We start from the raw sequence: 27,349 nt of genomic DNA, 5'->3' as shown, positions 1-27,349 counted from the left end.
CAAGGAGGAGCCTTTCAGAGACATGGTCGATTTCCCTTCCTCCTTGCTGACCCTCAGGTCTCCTGAAATGACTGAGAGGAGCTGGAGCTGAAAAGAGAACAAGAGTCCAGGGTTGAGAAGGCACACACAGCCCACCCTGCACTGCAGGACTGACAAGGATCACAAACCAATGATGTTACAGGTGATGCAGAAAAGTCCTTTTCCTTGTGAAACATGTCAGTATGGGACATCATATTCCAGGAACCCTGACAGAGACAACCTCAGGAATCTTGCAGGCTGAGATTTCTAGTGATGCCTGAGAGATTTGTACACTTGACTGGCTGCATTTGAAAGCTGTCAGCAATTTGGCATCCAAATCCCACTTGGGGAGCTCTAAAGTAGCAGTTCTACTGGACTTTCACAGCTACAAACCTGAATCTCCTCAGCTGTGACCACGAAACTTGCGTGCACAAGGTACACACACCAAAGTTCCTTCCAGATGAACAGCAAAGCTGTGGCTGCTGAAACACCAGTTCCTGCAACCAGCAGACTCTGTCTTGCCCTGTTTCCCTCAGACCACATAAGCCTGGATCCCTTAGCAGCAAGTTGTTCTGACGTACACTTGCAATGAAAAAACTTGCCAGCTAATCTCCCAAAACTCCTAACATCAAAGTACAATCCAAAGCTCAGAGCAGTGCATCGGAAAACTCCATCAGCTCCATCTGTTTTCAGATCCACTGGCCTGTAACAGTCCTTGAAGTACATAAAAAGGTATTTAGCACAGTTATCAGTAACTATAATCTCTCTTCTGGACTGCCGATGTGCAAATCAGTAGAATACATGTATATTAATAAAATTATCTAAATATCCCAACTCTTACAAACAGTAATCATCAGTATGTAATGTATGTATGGTAATGCACTGCAGAGGACAGCCTGATGTCCCTGCACAGATTCACCCGTGAGATCAAGAGTCCCTCCTTCGCAGAGACTTTCTGTGAGTTGTGGCTTTGCAGCTCCCCCCATTCCCATCAAGTCCATGTGCAGCTCTCCAACACATCAGAGTCTCACAGCAGAGACTCCCCACATTCCTTGTAACAGACACAGCCAGATGCCCCCTTCTAAAAGTCTCTCTCCAGCTGTCATAATTAATAAATTCTTTAGAAGAAACTAAAGTAGGTAACTTTGAACAACTGCTCTGAAATATGGGAGACTTTATAGAAAAAAGGATTGGAATTCTGGCTTTGGAAAACTGGAAGTGTTGATAATCACCCTGCTAAGGTTTTATGATGAAGCTTAACAGTATTTTTTCAATGAATCTTATTTTCAAGATTGCAACTCTGGAAATAAAATTACTTTTAAACGTCTATTTTCCTTAAAGGAAAGTAAGGCAATCCTTGAACATTACTGAACAGCTACAGAGCTGTTTCGTGTGTCTTGCTGCATCCTGTCTGGAAGAAACTTGGAGCTGTAATTCCAAACTCTCTTGTCTCACCAAGAGACTGTGCCTAAAGCTGTACTGGGTGAACCACCCTAGACTAAGTACAGCTACAGGAAGAATACATGGGGATTATGATACTGTTAAAAGCAGGATTCTTGATCATGCAAAGCTTATTTCAGCTGAGACACTGACACAAAATGTACTCCCAGTACAGCTTTTGCCAGAATAGAACACAGAACCCAAACCAGCATTGCTCTACTGAGACTGCAACCAGACCTGGTCAGGCCTGAGCCCTACAGGAGAAACAGCAATTAGGCTACACAGGTTCCAACTGAAAATTTAGGTCTGTTTAAACCAGTATTTAAATCAGAAAGGATAATAAACTGAGGTTGAAATATGAATCTGCATGTGTTTGCACAGACTTTCTATATATACACACATATCTGGAACAGTATGTAGCTTCAATATAACTACTACTACTACTGCAGAAAGGAACTGCAAATTCCTTTCTTAAAGAGAAAGTAATTCTACTTAACCAGGACTCATCTTCTGTGGGGATATTTCAGCAGCAGTAGCACACCACAACGCACAGGCACACTTCTCCAGCCAAGCATCCTCTCAGTCTGCAGCAAACGTACTTGTGTGAAGCAGGACAAGAGAATTAGACTCCACAAATTTTGTATTTGTTGCTCCATCTGCCTAAAAATTCACTGCCACATCCTGTGAGTACGGGAAGTAAATTAAGAAGGGGGTGAGACACCATCAGGACATCCCACTGTAACACTGAGGCACAGATCCCAAGAACAGCACTTCAGCCTCCCTTGATATGCAGAAAACTTCCCCCTTATTCAGCTCCTGTTGCAGTAATCCTGCCCTCTGCAGTGCTGTCCTCTCTCACTCCCCTCTCCTACTGATTTCATCAGGCACAAATAAATGGCACTTTTCCAGAGCAGCTTTCTTACCCCTGTGCCCACCCTCGATCATGTCACAGGGACACAGCACTAAGCAATTGATTGTTTTGTTTCTCTCACTGACTCCCCCATATCAGCTATACACATACATAGATACAATAATAGAAAGCCTATTTAGCCGAACACCTGCTTCCACACAGTGTGTTATGAGGAAAAGAAAAACCAAGCTTTGCAAGAAGGCTGGGAGTGAAGCTTGCAGCAAACCCCCTCCTTTATTTCAGTACAGCAACATCACTCTGACAAACAGGAAGGGGCAGATTTTTTCAATTTCCTTTCACAGATTAAGTTGAAATACAGCATTATCTGAAACTGTATTTTTTACAGAATATGAAAAGAAGCTAAGGAATCATCTGGCTTAAAAAATATATCCTCTATGGGCCCTGCCAACAGTTTTCTAAGGTATTTAAAGCAGATTTTGGAACTGTTGAACAGGTGGGACATCTTGAGAGACCAAAATCACAGAATCATGGTCTGAGTTGCAAGGGACCTTAAAGCCCATTCCCTGCCATCCCCACCTTTCACTATCCCAGGCTGCTCACAGCCCCATCCAACATGGCCTTGGACACTGCCCAGGGATGGGGCAGCCACAGCTGCTAGGGGGAACATGTGCCAGGGCCTCAGCACACTCATGGTGAAAAATTTCGTCCTAATAACTAATGTAAACCTCAAATATGCCAAGGTAGAGCCATGGAACAGTAACATCAGGCAAACATAGATATTTGAAGATTTCCACATAGCCTAAATGGAGGACAGGGAAATAATCAAAAAAACCAAAGCAGTAGCAGAGCAATGGAACTGACACATGCCACTTTTCTAAGGATGTGCATCATGACTGATTGTAAGATTAGGAGCACACATCTCCCTCCATGCTGTCCCATGGCCTTTCCTGTCCTTTCTCTGGCCAAGTCCCTCCCCTGTGGTCTCTCTAGTACTAGCATGGTAGGGTTGAGCTCATCTGCTTGTTTCCTGCTGCAGAGCTTCACTAAAGTATTCCTGTTCTCTCTGGTCACCCATTTTGACACAGCCTGCAGGCATTAATAATCAGCAAGACATTTCTGCCTGGGACATTTTTATCCAAACTAGGAGTTAAAAATATCCCTGGGAAGGAAAAGGAAGGGAGGAGCCAAACAAACAGTGAGATCACTCACCAACCTCCCATAGGAAACCAGGGTAAAAACGGCTTCCCCATGAGCTGCTTTTTCTCTTGAGTCAAGACTGCCTAAAAACCCTCTCCAAAAATACATTGCAGCAAGTTATGAAGTAATTAGAAAAAAAAAATAAATTTAAACATAGATGCTCACATCATGCAGCCTCACATCATGGTTATTTATGACCGGTGATTAAAGAAATGAAAACCAAACTTTTTCAGTATCGTTACAAGGAGCTTTGAGCTGTGTGGCTCAGAAGTTGTGCACAAAAAGGAAAAGGATTGATGTAAGTGGATTTTAGCTCTCACACAGACCCCATTAAAGGTTGCTGTATGAGCACAGCTGAGACAGTGACAGCTGTAATAAAAACACAGGCGGTGAAAAGCAAGCAGAAGGTATAAAGAACCCTCAGGCTGGAGCTTTTGGTGCTGATGGAGGCAGAAGAGGCAAGGATGATTTCAGGCTGTGGCAAATGAGCAGCCAGCATTCTCATTTGCCGTGGAGGGCAGGATTTACTTTGGTAAGATTGTTCTGACCTCTGCTGGTCCCCTCAGGCAAACGCAGCAGAAACCTGGAGGGAGGCCAGGAATTCCCAAGGGCTGAGCACATGGGGAAAGCTGACCACATCTGCTCCTACTAACTCCTTCAAGGAATGCCAGTCAGACAACCTTCCAGTTTACTTCTGTTCCACACTCACATAAAAAAAAAATAAAAAATTAGTTTCTAGCCCTAAAATTTGCTCCTGGGGCTCTCCAGACCCTACCACAAGCCATGTTCCAGCCTCTCTCCCCTGGTGCAGACCCCCCAGCTCATAACTCTTACCTCTTGGCCCCCTCCCATTGCACAGCTGTGACTGGGACAGCCTCCCAGAGCTGCTCCACAAAGGGAAAAAAGCCATTTCCCTTCATAACAAAGGTGCCTGAAGCACCAGGGAAATATCACACCCACCAGTGGCTCCTCAGGCTTGCAGACAGTCGCATTTCAGACTGGAAGGAATATTCTCATGAAAAGCTGCCCCTTGCTTCCTCCCCACCACACCAGCGGAGCTGTGAGGCTTTGATGTGGGTCCCCACTAAGTACCAGGCACAGCAACTAAAAGAGGCCCTCCTGTTACCACAAGGGCTCCTTGTGGCCCCACAAGTAGGTAAAACCACAGGCAAACTCAGCAAAACCAGCAGGTGGCCCCTTCTGAAAGTATTCACCTCAAGATCACCACTTAGAGATGCTGTAAGCCTAAGAAGGGAAGGTGCCAACCTGTTTCAGCTTAGAAGCCACCTTAGACATGCACTTTTTCAAAGCATGTGCTCAGCCTCCCTGCCAGAGATGAGTTTTTTCCACCATATTCTTTTGGAAGCAAATGAGATCATTTCAGGAAGGCTCAACAGCTTCTGCTGCTCCTCAATAGAACGACATCAGGGAAACTTGATTAAAAATAGATAATAAAGGAAATGCCAGTTAGCCACACCAGAACAGGCAGCAGAAGGAAAGAGAAATAATTTCCTTGAACCAGACTCAAGGCCTAACATTGTGTTTTTAAATATTAAAAACTGTCCCCTGAATGTTGCTGGCAATTCATAGACTCAATATGGGCAAAATATGCTCAACAGCCAACTGAAAGGAGGCTGAAACTTGAATTACATCCCTACCCTACACACAGATTTCCTGTTGGCAGATAGCAGGAGTCTGGGGATAACTCAGGGGCGGCTTCTCCACAGAAACCAGTACTGGTGAGTTGGGGAAGCTGAAGAGAACAACGCACACCATCCTCAAAGGACACTGCATTCAGAGGAAGGGCACACTGAGCATTCGGGACTGGGTCAGCTTTATCAAGTCTAGCAATGAGACACCTCCCTTTCTACAACAGCAGTAAGGCTGCTATCTGTGCCGGCGGCCCCATGTCGGGTTGTGCAACAGGGGTTGAGCCCCCCAGTGTGGGTGCTGGTCCACTGGGCTCAGGCTGGGGAGTTTCTCCAGGCTCTCTGCAGCAAAGGGAAGGGTCTTTCCTCCCTGCCCAGGTTGCAGGAGCAGTGAGATCCCACGTGGACAGACTCGTACAGCCTGGGGTATGTGGGGGATTCACCCATGCGGAATCCTTCAGAGCGAGGTGGATGGGATGGATGGATCCGGGCACAGTACCTACACCCAACATAAAGCTTATGGATGAAGTGGACCTGGAATGAAACACGGGCGGACTTAACCATTCCCTCGTGACTTCCTCGACTCTCAGACCACATGAAAACGACAGTCACGGTCTCGTTGCTCACTAGGAATTTCTTTTATAGCACAAAACGGGTCCTGGACTTACTTTTCCAGACATGTGACATGGGCTGATGTCCCACCCTCCATCACTTCAGTCCCTCCCATTGCTGCCAGCCTTCCCCCACTGCTATCAGCCGCCCGCCATCGCTGCCATCCATCTCCCATCTCTCCAGATTCCCCCATCCCTGCCAGTCTCCCCCCACGCCCGTGTCCAGCCATGTTGTGGCTCTCGGGGGCTGAGGGCGGGCACGGCCCCTCCGCGGTGCCGCCAAACAAAGCGCGGTTCGGGGGCTCCGCTGCTGCTCCCGCGGAGGAACGGGACGGGGTGGGGCGGGACGGAACGTCGGAGCCGCCGCAAGTCACGCCGGCCCCGAATACGTTCCTTCCTTCCCTCCGCACCGGTGAACTCACCCTCCTTGGCTTTCTTCTTCCTGGCCAGGGTCCCGCCGAGCTTGCCCAGGAACGACTCCTCTTTCTTCATCCTGTGCGGCCGAAGCGTCGGGGACCGGACGGGCGCGGCGGACATCGGCTCTGCCGGGGGAGCCCGCCCGGCCCTGCCCGATCCCGCACGGCGGCTGCGGGGCCCGCGGAGCCGAACCGAGTCCGGGAGCGGGGAATCACTCGCCTGACCGAGCGGGGCGAGCCCACGATGTGCGCTGGCAGCGCTGGGGGCGGGCTGGAAGCCGCCGCGGCCACAGCGCCCTGCCACGGCCGGGAAGTCCGCGGGAGGCAGGGGCGGGACGAGCCTCGGACACCCCCGGGGGCGGGCACCGAGCCCACCCGAGCATTACCTGCGGCCAGGCGGGCGAGCCCCTCTTCCGGGGCACATGGTGCGCCGGACCCACGTGGGGTGCCAGGAAAAGTGGCTAAAAAGCATTGCGGCAAAATAACACCCCCGGTCCCACCACAGCCGGACCAGAGTGGTGCTGGGCTTGAAAGTACACGAAGGTCCAACTTGAAATGACGTCCTTTCTTAAGCACAGTTTTATATATTCCACATTTTGCAACAGTTGGACACAACTGGGGGCAAACGCTCAGCATGTGCTGTTTGTCAGGGCACCGCAATTCCTTGCTGGCTTCATTCAGGTGTGCCTCTTAATTCTGCACCTACGCGCCTCTTCTGTCAGACCAGCCTGCCTTCTCCTCCTGGCACGTTGCCGGTCAGGTCTGACATCTCCTTTGTGGGAAGATCGAGAAGGGGGCCGTAGGCTTTGTGTTTGCCAAGCCACCACCTCCCAGGACTCCCCGCACTGCTGCTGCCATCAGCACGGTGTGTGGGTGCAGAAACGCCCCAAACCGACGCTCCCACAGGGGGAATTTCTTATTCCTTATCATTTCACAGCAGCTGGGAGCACGATAAGGGGCTTGTGGAATACACGTTACAGACAGGTCCCGATGAGTTTATAGTGTTAGGGTCTGATCCTGTTTAAGCCCCTGAAGTGGTCCCACTGATTTTAACGGGACTGCTGGGTCCCCAAAGGCAGGCACAACCTTTGTCAGTGCTCCTGTGAGCAGCCTCCCTGTCAGCAGCCCTTGCTCCAACAAAGGACCACATTCAAACCAAGCAAGCTTCGCTCAGGAGCTGCACACCCAGCTTATATGGGACAGATTTGCAGGCTTGACCTGACACAGAAGCAACACTGCAGGACACATCCAGAGCAGAATGTAGCAGAGATCATTTCCTGAGTCAGTTTCACTCGAGATTTATCCCAAGCTAATCCCCTCTGTCACCCAGACCCAGTTGTCCCTCACCTCCAGCTGCTTTTCTACAGTCACTTTGACAACTAAAAGAAAAACCTAACCCAACAAACAAAAAACAAAATGACCCAGCCCAAGCTTTTCAGTGTGACTGAGCATGAAGTCACCCAAGGACAAGTGCCAGCAGAAGGGAAGTGGAGGGCACACATGACTGGGCTGGAAAGACTCTTTCGAATGGCAGCGCAGACTTCTGTGAACTTCATTGAAACTTCTTCTTTGGAAGAACAAATAAGTTTCATTTCCTGCAACAACAGTGTGTTGCCCATAGCAGAGACTTTTACACTGAAAATGAGAATTTACCAGGGGTGGGATCAATACCAGTTACAAAATTACTTTGCAAAATTAAATTATTTGCAAGGATGTCAACTGCATTCTCCTGGCATAAACCACATGAGACCTTTTACAAGTCCAAGGTTCATTTTCAGTTCATAAATAACCTGAATTCATACAAAACCCACACATTAATGTTGATCTGCAACAGGACTAGTAGAGTGGATATTTTAATTTCACAAAGTGCATAATGAAGTCTCAGATTACATTTAGCTTTAAGGCAGTGTGGAAAAAGCATTTCATCCAACCTCTGGGGGAAAAAAGCCCCATAAAAATCGATCAGTTGTCCTACCAGATTTTTTAAAAATGAAATTGCAATCAGAAAATGTGTAACTATAAACTTTGAGCAAGAAAGCAAACAAACTGGTTAATTTACACACATAGAACAAATGGTAAATAAAATTTCACTGACTCCAGCACAGCACTTCAAGATGTAACCATTTAAAAGGAAGTGTCTTTCAATAATTGAAATAAAGCCACACAAATAGATCCATTCACCTTTGATTTTGATGTCCTATTTATTTATAAAATACTTCAATGTGTAGCTAAGTAAAAAAACCATTCAGCCTATTGCAAAGAAAAAGGAGGCAGAGTTATTTGAGACAAGAGAGACCCCAGAAAATCAAATTACATTCCAAAAACATCAAAAGAAAACCTGGAGCCTTTGTAAGACTCATCAAACAAATAGGGCTCTTCAAAACAGGAAATGAAGAGCTTCCACCGCTGCTTTGATCAGTGTTAGTGTGCAGTAATTTAACTTGCTAATGGCCACTAACAGGGAGACAACTGCTGCTGCACCACGTCAGTGGCCTGCAGCTCAGAGCATGCCTAGCTACATGGTTTAAATCCTCCATAATGAATGAGATACCAGCCCCCTGCAGCCAGAAAATTCCTCTCATTAGGGATGAGATTCCTATGCATTTCTGTAAGAATATATTCATTCTAATACATTCCAATTGGAATATACTCATTCCAATAATGAGTGTATATTAATTAAGAAAACTGCCAGAGCATAAACACGTCATTTTAGAGAATTACACTGAAAAGACTAAGCCTTGTTCAAAATCTGTTTTTATTTTCAGCGCTGAACTCCTACTTTAATATTTAGCTGAACACTTAAAAGCCTGAATCCACATTTGCTCATTTAAACATTGCTCACCTTTTTGATGGAGGTGTTTCTTCCTTTATTATAATCTCATAGCACTTTATACTGCTTTCAAAATTCTAGAGGTTACCTGAGGTTACTGTAATTAGATGTATCACAAAGTAAGAGTGGCATTATATATGTGGTCTCCCTCAGATACTGAAGCAAGGCAAACCTATTCACTTCTTAAACCAGCAAATCATTACAGTCTTTTCTAACACCACCTGTACTGACTTTGGATAGAAGTTTTAAGAACACAAGACAGAATTAATTTTTCTTCCTGGTCTGCCAGATGAATGAAAATGTGTTGGGGTGTGACTGCTGGTGTTTGGGTTTGGTTGGGGTTTTTTTTGTTTTCTTTGGGGGGGGGGGGGGGGGTTGTAGCATTAATAATGTTATTTTTAAAATACTGAGGTAGGAATGTACTGCCCAACTGATGCCACTGATTTGCTCCAGAGTGCCTTCTATTATGTATTCTATTTAACTGAAAAGCTTGTACAAAGACCATTTATTCCATGCAGACATTGGCTCTGGGTTGCATTTTCTGCATAACAAGAGAAGAAAGCACAGGATACACTCAGCACAAAGTTTCGCCCCAGTTACGGTAAAATCCTCCAACAGCATTGCAGTAGCTTACAGCAATTTAGCACTGCTCTCATAAAACATGCATCCACTATCTCAACAAGTTTGCCATGATTGAGAAGCTGTGCAAAAATTCTCCCGGAAAAGATTCCTATTGAAACTGTGGCTGCAGGCTCCAGCCCTCTTGAAAACAAGACAAGAACAGTAGAACAAACTGTACTGTACACTCAAATCCTGTAATTTTGGGATTATTTTCTTATGCTCTTCCATACAGAATTTAGGATAATCTTCCAGACATCTGACCAGCTCTTTAATAGTCCCACAAAGGACTCATGGTGTTTTCTTTCCCTGCAACACCAGTGCTCACCCAGCCCAGAGAAGGGAGAGCCAACCTAATCTCCCATTACTTTTCCCTGTTTGATCACACATGGGAAAGACCTGGAACACTTCCCTTAAAGGGCAGAGCAGGGACAACTGTTTCTACACAGATGCCTCACAAAACCAGCAGGTATTTTGCAAAGGTAGGTAGGAAATACTAAACTTTAGTTGCTACACCTCTGCAAAGACTGGCAGCAAGACCTGTATGAAAAAAGGCAGAGTGAGAGCAAAGGTGCTTATGTTGAAGCACACTTCTGTATTATTGAGATCAGCATTGTAATTTATTTGTAAAGCTTATATTTTCAAATCAAATAGTTATGCCCTTACTATGGCAGCAAACCTCCCCCTTACATTCTCACAACCTCAGTTTCCTCTTCCACCTTCACCTAAGCCCCCTAGAACCTTACTCATTAACAGCAACTGAAAACATCAGATCTTCCAAATATGAAGAGCAATTTAAACATTTTTATATAAGCAGAACATCTGGAAACCACCCATGGTCTTAGAAGTGATGATGGAAATATTTGCCGTACTTCTGACATGCTACTGCCACCTTCTTGCAGGCTTGCAGGTGCCCTGACACAAAACTGAGACCCTTCAAACCTTGTCCCAAAACAGTCCTCTCCTCCCCAGGCCTCCCCCTCAGCCCCCAGAATGGACTGCAAGCAGTGAATTAAGACCACAGCTGAAAGGACTCTGTGAGCCTGGTGGGACCTACAGCCTCAGCACTGCTCACATGAAATCAGGAGGTCACAAGCACATTCCAGGTGTGCAGTTTGGGGGCATTCTTTGCCCCCTTGCTGTCCCTAACAGTGGCATGCCTGAAAAGCAAGAGCATCTTCAGTACTCCATAGTAAACTGATAACCAAAACTCTCCATTTAAACAAACACCAAGCTTCTGAATCACAGTTCTGACTGCCAGCCTTACTCCTTTTATCGTTTCAACTCTGACCAGACACACAACCACCGAGAAGATGGCTTCAGATCTGTCCAAAGCTGTTCTCCCACTGAGCACTATGGCAGCTTTTACTGGAATTCTGATTTCTACCTTATCCATTTTAAATATCTGGGCCTCTGCAGCAAAATTTAAATGGAAATATATTAATTATACCAATATTCCATAGAAGCAACCACATAATACAGATGCTTCTTCCAGAGGAATTCAGACTACTTTCTGTTCTGGATAGCTTTTGTGCACTTGTGGTATGCTGTAAGAAAATGTTACTTTTCAACCTAGTGCAATGCCAGTAGGAAAACAGTGACCCAGGTGGAGCCTCATGGAACATGATTTTGCTCTCTTTATCTGACTGGATAATTCCCTGGTGAGTGACACAGTGAGGTCTGTCAGAAGATGTGCTCAGAAAGTCTTTCAGCCTTCAGCAATTTCTTCCATTCCTCCCTTGATTTTCTTAGAGTTCTCTCGAAGCTCAGTTGTGGCCTGGCTGCTGTGTGGTGTGGACACTGAGTCTGGGGCTCTTCCCCTAGGCCTGCTCAACTCAGAACACTGCTGAGCCCTCTTAAACAGCCAGCTGAGCTTGGGCTCTTGTGTCATACTAAAGTATGGCACTTGAGCAGCCTTGAATAAAACACAGTGTGCACAAAATAGAACTCTTAAGGTAGCAGAATACAGTTTTGAGCTCCTAGGAGAAAACCCTAACAGTATTTTAGTATCTAAACATTCACATTAAAAATATTTTTATATGTCAAAATGTTGATAGTGCTGGAAAAAACTAATAACATTTGTTGACATTCTTAACACAGTTTTATATTTTATCTCATAACAATAAGAGAATCATCAAAAATGCTTGGTTAAATATGTACTTCCTACAGTATCTGTTAGATAAACACTGAGAAATTTTTTTAATATCAAATTTTGCTATTTGAAACAGCTGACTTCTGTCAATCACACCATTTTGAACATCTGTAAGCCTACTGCTGCTACTTTATAAGGAGGGAAGGATGTTTAATCAAATAGAGCTCTGCAAATCCAGGCAGTCCAGATTTTAGCCTCCACATTTTAAGAGAATTATCAACTAAACCAGATATAGTTACTGTATTACACCAACAGCAATTCATACCGATGCTTAAAGCAATGTATAAAGCTGTGTTCTCTTTAAAAAGAGGGGTCTGAGTGCTGACTTGATTGGGAATGAGCTTTCATGGTAGTCCTGACATATTCAGCAAAGTAGAGCACCAGCATGTCCAAAGCTGTCTTTAGCTGAGCAGAAAAAACCAGGAGTTTAGCAGCTCATGTATTTCTGTTCTGTTTCCCCAGAACCTTCTTTGTATTGTGATTTTAAGCTTTCCAACACTTAAAAACAAAAAAATGTGAATGTAGATACAGGGAAAGTGAACTCCAAGTTCAGACTATCTCATCATGACCACACAGGATTGATACCCATAAAAATAATCAGTATGCAATTACCTCCAAAGATGTTAGGACCAAAATAATGAATAAGTTCATCTTTATAAACTGGAATATACCTCAAGTGACAAAGCCAGAGAAAACTTTGACGTGAAATTACCATCTCAACAAGTCAGAAGAGAGACACAAAGAAAAACCAGGTAGTTCCACACGTTCTGGAGTCACTTTTTGCAACTGTTACAAAAAGCTGCTTTGGCAAGACATAAATCAACAGCTTTGCTGAGAGCATTAAAATAGTCAAAGTTCAGAACCCTAAACCTTTCAAAATTATAATTTTAGTATTTACTATGCTAGACATGACTTGAATTTTTACAGTATGCAATTCACATTGTAGAGGCATTTAAACAGAGGTGATGTACAATAGTGAAATATATTCAAATCAGACCATTTTGATTCATTTAGAACCATTAGAATGGCACCATTTTTGACATGTAACAGCTTTTTCGAGGACTTGTGATTGTAACAGGGAAGGCTGTGCAGACCAATAAAACTCTAATGATACGAACCATATCCAAGAGCCAATATCTGACAAAACTAATACTTCAAGTAAAAATCAACAACTAAAAGCTGTAAGATAAGACTCCTACAAACACTCTCCCATCTTTGATAAGAATCAGAGGTACAATGAACCTTTGGAGCATAATTATTTAATGCAGTTTCTTGTGGAGTCCAAGAGGTAAATCACTCAGCTTTGTATCTGCATTTCAAGGAAAAAAGACCATTTTGAAGTATGTAATAGTCTTGATTTCATCTCTAGAGCACAACTTCATTTAGCGATGTAAAATATTTCTGTATTATAGAAATCTTATTCCTGCTCCAAACTGAACACCATCACATATCCTGAAAAGAAACAAACAATAAACAGTGTGACATAAGGTACTGATGAAATGAAAATCAATTCTCCCTATCCCCAAATTCCAAAGGTTTTAGCTGACAAAGACTTTTTAAAATAAATGTTTTGACAATCCGTCATCCATATGGAGCATTTACATTTCCAAATAAAGCCCATAATTTTGAAATTGCTATTTTACATTCGCATCGCCCATAGAAACATAATCCTACTCCTGTATGAAAGACTGAGTATTTCATACAATACTCAGACAACAGTGGGCCTCCTGAAGCTTTTTTATTGCATATTATAATATTAGCTTGATGCAGGATAATTGGTTGCTAACAAATGTTCTTATTTTCTCTTTATCTATAAACTTATTTCCATTTTTCAAGCAAAGATATTAAAGTAGGTATTTATCAAAGACATCAAATGAGGTATTTATCCAATCATTTGGGTTTAGAAGGCTTAAGAAAACCCCAAAAATGGTTTGAGTGATCACTTCTCCACAAGAAATCAAGCTGCTGCACAGCTATTTGCACATTTCAACAGATATTCTCAAGATAAATGAATTCTGGCACTTGGGAAGCAAAGTCTTAACCCAGCTGTGAAACTGAGGTGAATAAAGTGGGCTTGGAAAGCAGCACCGAGATGTCTCTGTTGGTGTGGACTAAACAAAACCACAAGGCAGAACTCTCTCTGAGAAAGCAGACAGGAGTGCAGGAACCTCTAGAGAAGCTGGTGTACTAAACCAACCTGTCTCCAGCCTGTACTCCCATGGGGAAGCAGTAGTTGAGCTCCAGCCTGGCGATGTTTCCCAGACGCAGCACTATTCCGGCGCCATAGGACCAGCGGATGCACTCTGCCAGCCTCTGCAAGTGCGCTCTAGGACCATCACCTGCAGTCAAACACCAAGGGATGAGCAGCAGAGCAAGAGAGCAGAACTAGAATAAAAATACTGTGATTTTAGTTGGATTGTTGGCTGGTCTCTATGTCCCGCTATAGGGTACCTGCCAGCAAGAAGGAGAAAATGAGTAAAGACTTCAGTCTTTATTGCTCTCTTCCAATGCCTGAAGGGAACTTAGAGACTACTGACAAGGGCCTGGAGTGACAGGACAAGGGGGAATGGCTTCACATTGACAGAGAGCAGGTTTAGATTGGAAATTCTTCCTAATGTGAGGATGGTGAGGCCCTGGCACAGGTTGCCCAGAGCAGTTGTGGCTGCCCCATCCCTGGCAGTGTCCAAGGACAGGCTGGATGTGGCTTGGAGCAACCTGGGATAGTGGAAGGTGTTCCTGCCCACGGCATGTGGGAGAACAATAGGAGCTTCAAGGTCCCTTCCAACCCAAACCATTCTGGGATCCTGTTTTATGATTTAATAGGTCTCTACTATTTTTAAGTTGATTGAAGTATCTCCCTCCCAAATGGATGTCACCTTTTTTCCATCAAGCGAGGCAGACATCAAATATCACTATATTCTAAAACAGGCTGAAATCATATTGAAAAGCCATACATTAATGCACTGAAATGTATCCTGAATAGAGATAGGGATGGAAAAAAAGAGCCCGCAGCTACCACACCCTCATCTTCTAATGCTACTACTTTTTTTTTGTTCATCCCAGTGAACACCAGAACTCCACTAAAACATCGTCTTTCATTCTCCCTTCAGAATGGTGTAAGATAGCAAGTGTTAGTTACACACTGGTCTGAAAACATCACTTGTTCACAGACACTACCATACCCTACAAGTAATACTTATTCTCTTTCCTATAAGTTGTGCTGGAAACTATGGAGAGAGCTAAATGAACTGCTGGCAATCTTACAAATATATAAGCTAAAAGCAGCAGGTTTTTGAAAGGCACCAAAATATATGCAGTACACAAAGTGCTTCTGAGTGAACAGACACAGAACAATTCTCCTTTCTGCTTTTCTATGAAGAAATGAGAGGCTTTTTATTCTGTTGAGTCTTACCATAGTTGAGATTGCAGAGATTTCCAGCATTAAGAAAAAAATGTGTTCGGAAAAGATCTCCAAACCCTCCACGGCCAGGACGGAAAGGGAGAGGGGTGTAGAGATGCACCCCTCCAGCCCAGTAGGCTTCTCCTCCCAAATAATCACCTGTTTGGGCAAAATGTTGGAATAAAGGCAGTTACTGTGGAACATATTAAAAGAAACACTTGTTAAAGGTACAAAACTACATCCATAAGTTGTTTTGCATGCCATAAGTTTATGTTACACTTCCACCCTTTACAACTCTTCCCATTTCCTTCCAACTCTCTCCAAACTCACCACTATCCAAACTCAGTTGGAAAAATTAGCACTTCCACATTTCTTTAAACCTTCCAAGGGAAGTGCATTTTTTTTCCTTCCATCACCAGAACAGCCTGAGGCATGCAGCTACTCATGGCAGTTCATCAGAATTATCTCCTCACCACCTCCTCAGTACTTTCCCTGGTTTTAAAAATGGGCAATTAATATAATTGAACAATTAACTTCAAAATATACTGGATATTGAATCCACTGGTAACAGCAGAGTAAGGAATAGAACTGAGGAAGCTCCTGGCTCTCCAAACCCCTCTGTTGAGCAGCTATCTTTCCTCTAAGCAACCTGAGCATAGGCTGTATCAAACAAACTGTTGCTATAAACATGTTTTGGGAACTTTTCCAGCTTGAAGGTTACTTACTAATTAAAATGACACACTGGAAGCGTGCAAGTCTGAACACACACATGGTTTACAAAATTAGTGATTAATCATGGCTTAACTAAGAACCACCTGGCTTTATCCCATTGAGAACTAATCTGTAACAACAGATCAAAACTGTAACACTTCTCAAAACACAGAATGAGTGTAACTATTTTCAGGTTATACAAAGTTTAAGGAGTTTCTGTGACACACTAACATCTACAGTATTGTCAGAGGAGGGAGATTTAAAAGTGCCAGACCTTCACTCTGGGGTCCAATGCTGTACATACTGAATCCACGCACACTTGTTGGTCCACCAAGGTAAAACCTAGTGAATACAGATAAATGTAATGTAATGCTTCACTTAGAGGTAACTTTGTAACAGATTTACTAATGTGATCTTTTTGCCAGCATTAAAAGGCAAAATTGGCTATAGAGTGAGCAGAGTCACAATATGGCTTTGTGTCTAAACCTCTGCCTCTTACAGAATCTTGCAGGCGGTAAAAACCATTTTGAAACCATAAATATGGGCAGGCAGAGCTATTACACGGCAAATCACAAATTTTTACCAGCCCAATATGAAAATAGCTTGAGTATGAACATGTAATTATAGCTAAGTACAAACATTTTATCGTCCTTAGAACCACTACTCTTTTGTGCAGATTTTTCTATATATACCATGTTGACTGGAAAAAAAACAACGAAACATTTAAAAAGCTTGCCTATCAGCTATACTGGATGGCTTGTCTCCAATAGGTACCAACATTCCGCCCCAGAGTGATGCTGAAATAACCTTTGGAGAGAAAAACAAGTTGTTTATTTGTACTTATTCCTCAAGCACAGCTCCCATCAATCTCCCAGAGTTACAACTGCTCACACCCCATAGATATCACACCCTCTATGTCAGATTCGCAACAGGATTTTCAGAAAACTCTTGATGGCTGCTGCCCTCTTTCTTTTATGCAGTGCTATGCCTTGAAAACGTGAATATAGAACATTTGAACCAAATGCTACTTCAACAGCTTAAGGGAGCACTCAACCTCATCCACCACCTCTTGTCTTGAGAATTTTCATTTCTTGAATTAAGACAGCACTGCTGCCATCAATTATTCCGTAACTGGCAATTTGAAACCCACAGGAGACTGAGCCCAACAAGCAGCTGCCAAAAATGTACAATTATTACCTATCTGTAAATTAATCTTATAATTACATGAAACCACCTTCTGCAACTCAATATACTGACATCAAATACACATACAGAGTTCCTCTTTATCTATGAAAAGCAACTCAAAGCACTGAAACAAATGGATTTAATAATTTGCTCACTGCCTGTAGAAGTGCCAGGTAGAAGTATTACTGATAGACAGTGAAATCTATTATCAATACTTTTGGGATACAAATTACTATAACCCTTGACTTTTAAATCTTCATGATGCAAGTTGCTGTTTAATTCCCCATTCAGCTCTGAGAAAAATTTATTGCATGATCTCCATGTGATAACAAACTTCTTTCTAAATGCAGCTAGAAATATTCCTGGATATGCTGAAATTCTTATTTCAGTTTTCCAGTATTTCAATTAAAAATCCTATTTCCCCCTAGTATTAAATCAATGCTGTTGAAATCAGTCATCCCATTTTTTCCCAATAATCTTACACACAAGAAACAATTACATGCTATGATACCAAGATGAACAGTAATATATTCATAATTTCAATTAAAAATCCTATTAAACCAAGATTATACAGAATATTCATGAAGGTTTTAAAATGTTTAAGTTTTTTAAGAACTTCCAAGGTTTTTGAAAAATCTCTCCTAAGGAGGACACAAAGAACAGACATAACCAAGATCACTTCTAGAAGGAAAATTATTCTTATAACTAACTGTGAAACAAGTTCTCTCCAAAATTCCCATTTCTCAAGTGATTGTGCACAGCAGGAACATAAAATTAAAAATAAAAATAGTCCATTTTCCAGAAAACAAAATCAGCTTATCTACTCCAGCCATTTTTCACAATCTTTTTCCTAATCCATAGTGAAAAATAATCATAAGACATAAGTTTACTAGCCCCAGAAAAACCTCAGGTTAATTACTAAAATGTCTTTAAAAAAAAATTACCGAATCCCAGAGAAGTTGCTTATTCAACTGAAACTCAAAATCCTCTTTCAGAAAGCTCACATCTCCACCTGTATAGCCAGCCAACTCCTGCAAAGACATAAATTTATGGAAGTGCAGCAGATATTAGATGTTCCTTTCCTCTTAAAGCTCAGCATGTCTGCATCAGCACAGGCAGTGTTTTCCTTTACAAGAAATACAGAAACAGTGGCATGGTGAGGAAGCTGAATTTTGGACTGAGGCATGTATGAACATCAAAAGAATTGGCTGCATTTTTTCTTTTCCAAATATTAAACCAAACTATTGCTTTCCAAGCCATTTTGTAAATAAAGGCAAGATAGAATGGAGCTGGAAAATTCAGCATCCAAAATCAAGACTGTATTTCCCAAGATCTAAGAAGACTTCATGTGAAGAAGAGCATGACACTATTTGTTATTTTCAGTTCTCATTTAGTGACTGAACTAACTTAGTGTTAGGGGCAGGATCTAACAAATAACACCGTACCTAAACCCTGAATTTCTCACTCACAACAGTTCACTGCTGCTTACTTTTAGTTCCAGTAGCATTTCAAATCTGCCTCTACAGCACTAGAGAAATTAATGTTTCTGATCTATTACCCATACACCAGAAAAGCTAGCTTTTAGAAAAGCTCTGACTGTAACAAGAAGGAAAATAATTTTCTGTGCCAAAATGATACATGAATATACCTTGGAGAGTTTTTTTTACCCAGTCTTTCATTTTTAAGTCTCAGAAATTTTTTAAGTAGCAACAGGACTACAGCCTGGCAATCTCTTCATGACAATGATAAAAAAGAAAGGCTAATTAATACCCACTGAAAGTGTAGTGCTAATACTGTCAGGGATAGTGTCTCTAAGGTAATAAATAATTTAATGCTGATGGAGAGGATATGCTCTCTGACTAATGGCATACAAATGAAAATTTTACACCATAAAAAAAGGTTCATGATATTAAAAGGCACACTCAGAAAATGTCATTATCAGTCCTCATTGTCTCCTAGTCAATTTTAGATTAATTTCTAACTTTAGACATTTTTTACATGAACATCAATTACATAAATTAAGACTTATTCAAACACACAAATAAACCCCAAAAACAGCACAAGTGATTTAAAGCTACCTGATTAATTTTCAGCAAAGCACCTCGTTTTGGCAAGATTGAGGAGTTCCGGGAATCAATTACCATGGCATGCTGAAAAGAAAAAAAAAAAAAATGGGTTAGGTTCTCATATCTGTTGAATGCCTCAGAGTGACATCATTATTTTCCTTCCAAAACGTGCGATCAGTGGAAGACAACCACAGCACCAGCTTAGTGTAGCTACATGGATTTGGCAACAATATCCCTACAGACTGGCTTTGTTTGACATTTACAGGCCACATGAAATCCATACATTTGTATCTTCTGCCCACAGCATGCACCAGAAACAGGACAGCAGCCCAACTGCAAACCACCAATCTGCCAAGAGTTTATCTCTTATAGTTTTGTAAGCTGCAAGTGAAAGATGGCAAGTGACCAAAAACTGGAATGTTTACCAAAGGCTTAGGATGAGGAAATTTACTCTTCCTGTCTGCTACAAAACAAAGCAGTTTTGCAAAAAGAGATGGCAGGTGAGACAGAGGGAGAACAAGCCAAAGCCTAACAGTCAACTATGATTCCCTGTTCTCCCTTTGGGCCTCCTGGATTACTCTATGGCAATGACCAAACACAGCAAAAGATGTCTGAAGGAATACACATTCTCTCCAAAGACAAAAAGCTCCTTTGGTATCACTCCTAAGATGAGATGAGTCAAAGTCAAGTGTTTTTAAAATATTATTATGAAAAAGCCTTACAGAGAGAGAAGATTTTAGAGAGTGTCCACTTTCCTCTCGAACAGAAAACGATGCTGTTCTAGCAAGGCAACCAAGCTCTCTCCACACACCTTCCCACTTCAGTGTGTGATTGGTCTTCCAGACAGGAAACTACAATAAAGAATTGAGAAAGTCATGAAAACAATTGTTACAAAATTAAAATAAATATTTTTTTATATTTAAGTCTATGGCTTTCTTCCCAACTTCTTGAAATAGAGCAACCCTTTTCCATTTCAGAGTTATGTTAATTCTGCTCCAGTCAAGAGAGCTAGATGCACACTAATTAATCCACTCCATATGAAAAATATCTTGAATTGGGCTGATACAGTAAACTAGGCAGTTAGTTGTCTCTGTGAAATGATAATTAAAAAAAATTGAAGAAAAAAATTAGATTGAATTGTAACAAAAAGTCTAAGATGCATGACCTCTGTCATTTTCATATCACTGACCTCTTTCAAATAAAGAGAAGTCAGCCCTGTGCAGGAGTGATTCAATCAATCAAAAAGTAAACCAAATATTTCCAAGAGCTCAACTGAAATGTAAATGAAGCATGTGTTACTCTTGTGCTATACTCACATTAAATTCTGTTGATACTCCTCTGTCGGTTTCTCGAAGAGAGCTCCAAGGGAACTGTCCAGTTACTTTGTATACATTAACTGAAAAACTGAAACACAACATTACTGGCAGGTTTGAAAGAGAAACTATTTAAGGTACAGCTCTAAATAACCACAAAAATTAAGAAACCAGCTCTGCTACATCATTACCAGACCCTCAGGAAAGAATAAATGCAATTCTTACTCGATGAAAGATATTAACTGTTTTATATTCCTTCACTAAAAAAGAAGTAGTGAAAAATGCATCCCCTACTTTCTTTCAAAGTTTCCAGGCCGTGGTTTGAAGAAGGACAGGCCATATGAAGTTTCCTTTGTTCCATAGGAGAACTGGAAGGTCACCTTTTCTGCACGTCCAAAGAGGTTTGGAAACTTGAGCCCAAGCACCTACAGAAGATAAATTAAAAAACCCAAAACACTCGACAAACAACCAAAAACCTTCTCGTACCATAACATATTATATTGTTTGCTGTCTTGCATCTTAACCGCACACTGAAGACAAGGACATCACAAGAATTAGAAGTTATTTAAAAATACTTGTAACTGAATGTGGCTTTTTTTCTCAGTTTTCTCTCTGCACTGGCAGCAAAAGCCAACAGTGCAAGTTACAATCAAACATCCAACTTTTATGGCTGTTTAGTAGCTGCTGACTTAATCCGCACTCTGACTTAAGCCAACAGTACTGGTGTTACTTCAAGTAAAATCTCCAAGCCTGTCTCAAAGCCCTGGAGAACAAATATTCAGCACAACAAGCAGTTGTTCTAAAACTGCAAACTCGCCCACTGATCCTCAGGAAAAACTCCTCAGGGAGGGTTCATCAGAACCAAAGCAAGGAAGAATTATCATTATGGAGCCACCTCCCTATAGTTCTGTTTTGAACAAGATCTTTTTGCAACTGGACCTGATGGTGGTACAACACAATTCTACAATTCTCCAGAAACTACTAAAACACTTCTGCCTATTCTGACACGAATTCCTTGCATCCCTCAGGCAGCTTTTGGCCCTCTGGCAGAAAAGATGGAGAAGGTTTCCTCCCAACACAAACACTACCATTGTACTACTGTTGTGTGTTCTATTGGAAAAGAACACTAAAAATCTCCCAAATCCTGACTGCCTTTGTCTAACAGCTGTTAGGAAGCAAACCGGAAACCTGAGCTTTGTAATGACAGTTATTATGCCATAAAGAGAAAAAGCTTTTACTATGATGTACTAGATGTATAAGCTTCAGCTGAATTTAAGGGATTAGAATATATACATCTATTCAACTCTTAAGGGAACATAATCCATGTTCCAATATCAGAGTATACAAGTCATGCTTTTAGAGTATTCACAAGTTTTACTTCTTTGATAAATTAAAATCAAATAGAAGAGGAAGCTGAGCACAAAAAGAGAAACCCAAGCAGCTTTCAGTCAGCTCTGAGCAGCACTGGAAGCAACAGGTAGGATTCCCTGCTGGTTTCCTTCAGGCCACAACACCCTGCACCTGGGTCCATGCAGTGGAGCTGCATAAGCAGCTCTCAACTCACCCAGTTCCAGCTCCACTTGCACATGGAAAACAACATCACCTGAGTCATGCAGAATCTTATACAGGTTAAAAATACCCCTAAGAGGAAAAGGATGAGTCCCTTGATCTGGCTTATCCAGGCACAGCTGCCCTGTGCAAGTGAGAAGGCAAAAAGGGTGCAGGATGAGGACCTGAAAGCAAAATCTGCTCACAGCAGCACTCCTGGTAAAAGCACATTCACAGACCAGCAGTACAGCTGGTACTTCCTGTGGCAATTGGTAAATACTGGTCACACAAGATTTTAATCGGATGCATCCTTAATTGAGTCATATGAAAACAAGTTCCAAAGCTTGTAGAATTAATGAAAACCTTGTGTTCTGCATCCCAGAATAACTTATACTGGGCTAAAAGTGAAAAACAAGAACAATTTCTAAGTCAAATACAAAGCATTTTGACTGAGAAGAAAAATACTTCAAGTATATCTCACAGAAACAAAATGCCAAATTCCTTACTAATCTCTCCAGTAGATGAAACATCTTCAATAGTAGCAAGAAATAATTCAAGAAGCTTCAAAACTTAGAAAACTAATACTGAGCTGGAAGCTACAGCATTGTCCCCCAGCTCAAAATAGGCTTTTGCTGAAAGAAAGCCTGACACAAAGGCCTGATAGTCTTAGTAAGGCTAGATTAAGACTGGATCACCAAATTCCTTGCTAGCCTTGAAACTGAAAGTAAGAGGAATATCAAAAGGCATTACTAAAAATTTGAAATAATCCATACCATGCTGCCTTCATTGTTGCCAACCATGGTGTTATAGCTCCCAGTTAACCTTCTCAATTCTGTTACCTCAAAGGTCACATCTAAACCATTTGGAAGGGCATCATCTCCTAAAGAAATAAATGAATAAATGTTATCTAAAAAGAGTTATTTTAGTAATTGCAGACAGAAAGTTTCCTGAATTATTTGAAAACTGAGTTAAGGCATAATACAAGTCTATGTTATAAAGTGAAATGACTTGAGGAAAGGATGTTTGGATGTGAGTGAACAATTTGATTCAATCATAGGATGAATGGCTTAAATAATTTCATGCAATGTGCGATACAAATACAGGATACATTTTCAAGCTTTTCCTCACACGTTCCTTGAAGCTATGGATTAAGAAAAGCTTATTGTAATTATTTTAAGTGCTGAAAATTCACTCATGGACAAGTAATATTTAAATACACATCCACATATATGCAAACATATGCAAATAGATTTCCTTTATAGGGATAACTGATGTAGATACATTTGTATCCACAGCACACCCACGTGTTCATCTAAAATTATACCTAAGGTATACAAGACTAAGTTACACACATAAAAAATGTCAAGCCTATTACACAGGGAAATAAATATTACAGGTATGAATATATGAGAACAAAAAAATGAGAATTAATGAGGGAATACACACCTTGGCAGGTATCAATCAGAACATCCACCTGCCTAAAGATTCCTAGACGAAGCAACTTCTCACGAGCTTCATGTGATTTTCTCATCACCTACAGCATGAGAAAAGTAGTTCAGTCATAGAATCAGAGGATATTTGGGTTGGAAGGGGCTTTCAAGATAATCTAGTCCCTTTGAGGTTAACAAAAAACAATGAGGAGCCAAGATGTAAAATATTCACAGATTTTTCTATATAAAGAGACACATGTGCACCTTCAAAACATAATGCAACCACTTTAACACTTGCATCTGCAGAAGTAATTTAAACCCAGAGCATCCAGCTCATTACCTTCATACCTTTTGTTAGTTTGCTTCCTAATTACTTTAATAGTTCAAACAATTATTCAAACAGGTTCCAGTAGTTACAATTTATTTAGAGTTATAATTTATTTATTATGACAGAGTTCCCCCATGTTTGAAGACAGTAGCCCAAAGGAGTGAAAAGAGAGAAAAAACTTTAACTTTTAAACAGCAAGTCTGTTATGCACTGCAGCACTTACATCAATGAGATTTTTTGCTTTGAAAACATCAGAGATTTCATACATGATGATGTCATCTTTGGTCCTTCCAAGTCCATCAAAGTGCACATGCTGAACCACCACCTAAACACGACAAATCTTTACACACAAGTACTGGATTTGCATCTAATAACAAGGATCAAGGTCACCAAGGCACAAGAATTATTGTGAGAAACCCTGATGATTCTTAGGGCTAATTCCTGCTAACCTACATTATCAGAAATCAGTGCTAAGATTCTGGGACATTGTTCCCATAACACAAAAATGAGAGAAAAGAGATCTCTAACAGCAAGCTAACAATGGTTGTAGCAGAAGAAACACTGATAGACTGCAGCTGCTGGGGTTTTAATTGTAAATGTTGTACGGTCAAAAAAGCAACGGCAGAAAACAAGTATTACGTGCATAAGACAGACGTAGCTAGCTGTAGCTGTTTGCTATGTCTTTTATCAGCTATACATAAGCAAAGAATTAAAGGAATAAAATCAAACAAGTGTACAAGCCACAAATATTTAAACTCCATTAAAATCATCACCATAGAAGCAGTGCAGTTTCAAATGCACCTGATAATCACTTCCATTATGAGGTTTTATACTTTCATCTTGATAATCACCTGAGACAATTTTATTGTAAAAATCACAGCACCTACCACGCTACCCAGAGAACAAATGGGCTACAGAGATTTCATTTCCCTTATTTTTCCAATCTTTTCAGTGAATTATAATTTTAGGAGTAAATATAAAAAAAAATCTGCTTTAAATAGTTGTCAAGGATTGGAACAGGCTGCCCAGGGCAGTAACCACCCCTGGGGGGATTAAAAACCATGTGGATGTGGCACTTGGGACGTGGTTTAGTGCTGGACTTGGCAGTGCTGGCTTAACAGTTAAGACTCTGTGACCTTAGAGGTCTTTTCCAACTTAAACAATTCTATGATTCTATATCAGTTTGTAAAAGAGACAATGGAGATTATACTACCTCAATCAGAAATATCTGTATGACTCTATGTATTCATGTATAATAAAACAGCAAAGCAACAGCAACCTACTATTACTGCCAACTGTTAAAAAAAAAAAAGCCAAATGTTTATTTCTCACCACAAAAAAAATAAAAAAAAAGTGTTGCTCAGGTACTTACATCTTTGTTTTCAAGAATTTCCTGCTTGGTCTCAGGTTCAACTTCAACCAGCTCAGCTTCCTCTCCCAAGGCACCAAAATCTGGCCCAGCCATTGGAAGAGGCTCCAAACTCTGAAAGCATAAAAGAAAACGGCATTTAATAGGATACACGGATTTGTGATTTGTGCCTTTTGTAAATGAGAAAAACCCATGGTTCTCAACAGCGGACTCATCAAATCCTAAGGTAAAAAAAAAAAAGCAAAAGAGAATTAAAATGAAAGGAATTACCAGAACACTTGACACCTACCTGCTTGGTAAAATTTTTAACAAAAGCTAAGTAGCTTCCATATTGAATGATTTCTGAAAACCACTCTGTACTCTTCCAAAAAAAAAGCCCTAACTTTTAAGACAAGCTTCCTGTGTAACAAGATTAATTCCCCCTTCTTAAAAAAAAAATAAATCTAAAATATCAGGCTGTCACTTCTCTGGTTTGGGCTTCAGTAGGCACAAGAATATGAATGTCAAACAGTAAAATAAAAAGGGTGTTCTCAGAATGTCAGTTTGCTTTGCATTTATTTATTTGCCTTTATATTTCAATATTCTTTTCAGAAGTAATCTTCCAAATAAGGCTTGAGAACTTCAGGCTCTGACCATCAGAGCCAAACACTTTAATTAAACACTCAGCAGGATTGTATTTATTATACCTGAAAGAGTCCTACAATAAGACTTATCAGAATAGCTGCTATCCAATATTAAATTCCTGTTGCATATCAAAATCCATCTAAAGGAAGACAGAAGCTTCTACCACTGCCACAAATTTCAGCCAAGTGTGAAACACTCTGTATCCACACAATATTGTCTAGCAGTTCACACCAGAGATGGACACAGAGAATACAAGCAAGAAATCTTTAAACACAGTCTGCACTAGTCATGGTGTTTATATACTCCAGAGCCTTAACTGGAGACAGCTCCCTGAAGCTGTTCTTTGCCTTAAAACTGAACACTTGGAAGAAGAAGAAACTCTATGGTTCTTCTGTAAACACTGGTAGATGGATTTGGAGATTTGTACATCTATTCACAATGATTTCAGGCACGTGAGGCCCCTCAGCCCTCTCCAAATCATGCAATGCTCCAGCCTCGAGTTCTCACCAGGGGCGCTGCTCTTTGCACTGCGTTTTTTCAGCTGCTTGGTTTTGGGTTTTGTTAGGTTTGGGTCGTTTTGATTCTGTTTTCACTTCCCCAGTCTCGTTCTTGCCAGCCCAGGCCTCTGGGGAGGTCAGCTCTGGGAAAGCTTCAGGAAAGATGTGAAAAAGACCCAGGCTAGGAAGAAATTTTGTACTTACTAAGAAATTTTTCCCAATTGTGAGGGTGGTGAGGCCCTGGCACAAGTTTCCCAGAGGAGCTGTGGCTGCCCCATCCCTGGAAGTGACCAAGGTCAGGTTGGACGGGGCTTGGAGCAACCTGGGACAGCGGAAGATATCCCTGCCCACGGCAGGGGGGACGTGTAACCAGAGGAGCGTAAAGGTCGCTTCTAAGCCGTCAGTATCTATGACTCTATAAAAACATCTAGAAATGAGATAGGAAGGCGCTTCCGAGCACAGGCATGGGCTCCGACCCCTTCTCCCTGCCCCGGCCCGACTGTGCCAGCAGCAGCGGGCTCGGAGCGGCTGAGACGGGACACGGCGCCCGATCACAGACCCAGCCGTGCTGTACCCGGCCCGAAGGTCACAGTGGGGAGCACGGGCCCTTGCGACCTTCGCGAGGCCTCGGGGCGGGTTCCTGGGTTCCATCCCCGGTGGGTCCCGTCATGGAGGATCCCCAGGGCCCCGGCGCTCACCCGGGCGTGCACGGTGCCCATTGCGGCGGCGGCGGAGCGGGCGCGGCCTCGGCGACTGTGGCGAGCTCGGGGCGCTCAGGGCCGCAGCACGGGGGCGGCCATGACAGACGGACCCGCCCAGCGCCCATTGGCCAGGACGGCGGAAGGGGCGGGAACAAGGAGAACTTCCGGCGCTGGGTCCCCAAACACACCCAAAGGTGATTCACCCAAACCCAGGGGTCATCCCAAACCCGGGGGTCACACCAACGCGGGGGATTCACTCCAGCCCCGGGGGATTCACCTCAACCCCGGGGGATTCCTCCAAAAGTATGTGTTTCATCCCAAACCCACGGGATTCGTCCCAAACCCTGGGAATCAGATTGGGCACTTTAACCTGAT

The 27,349-nt window shown here is 42.0% G+C and overlaps 2 protein-coding genes across 2 annotated transcripts in view; both read right to left on the bottom strand.

The window, feature by feature from the left end:
* The window catches only part of PARVB (parvin beta), a 51,678-nt gene extending 44,611 nt beyond the window's left edge, over positions 1 to 7,067 (bottom strand). The window contains exon 1 of the mRNA XM_015627676.3: positions 6,209 to 7,067. Coding sequence (XP_015483162.1) covers positions 6,209 to 6,323 — 115 coding nt within the window. The 5' untranslated portion in view covers positions 6,324 to 7,067. The remainder of the gene's footprint in view (positions 1 to 6,208) is intronic.
* Positions 7,068 to 8,378: 1,311 nt separating this feature from the next.
* On the bottom strand, positions 8,379 to 27,086 carry SAMM50 (SAMM50 sorting and assembly machinery component). Its single transcript, XM_015628957.2, has 15 exons — positions 26,972 to 27,086; positions 25,156 to 25,266; positions 24,007 to 24,108; positions 23,472 to 23,559; positions 22,799 to 22,905; positions 20,772 to 20,902; positions 20,481 to 20,568; positions 19,887 to 20,015; positions 19,177 to 19,248; positions 18,043 to 18,129; positions 16,650 to 16,720; positions 16,188 to 16,255; positions 15,215 to 15,361; positions 14,000 to 14,141; positions 8,379 to 13,254 (listed from the first exon to the last, which is right to left on the bottom strand). The coding sequence occupies exons 1-15, from the start codon at positions 26,990 to 26,992 to the stop codon at positions 13,209 to 13,211; spliced, it is 1,410 nt and encodes a 469-aa protein (XP_015484443.1). The 5' UTR covers positions 26,993 to 27,086; the 3' UTR covers positions 8,379 to 13,208.
* Between the last annotated feature and the right edge of the window lie 263 nt (positions 27,087 to 27,349).

The sequence above is a fragment of the Parus major genome, chromosome 1A (assembly GCF_001522545.3).
Source record: "Parus major isolate Abel chromosome 1A, Parus_major1.1, whole genome shotgun sequence".
Taxonomy (NCBI): Eukaryota; Metazoa; Chordata; class Aves; order Passeriformes; family Paridae; genus Parus; species Parus major.
Note: the sequence above shows the minus strand (reverse complement) of the source record. Positions and strands in the feature narration are given on the sequence as shown.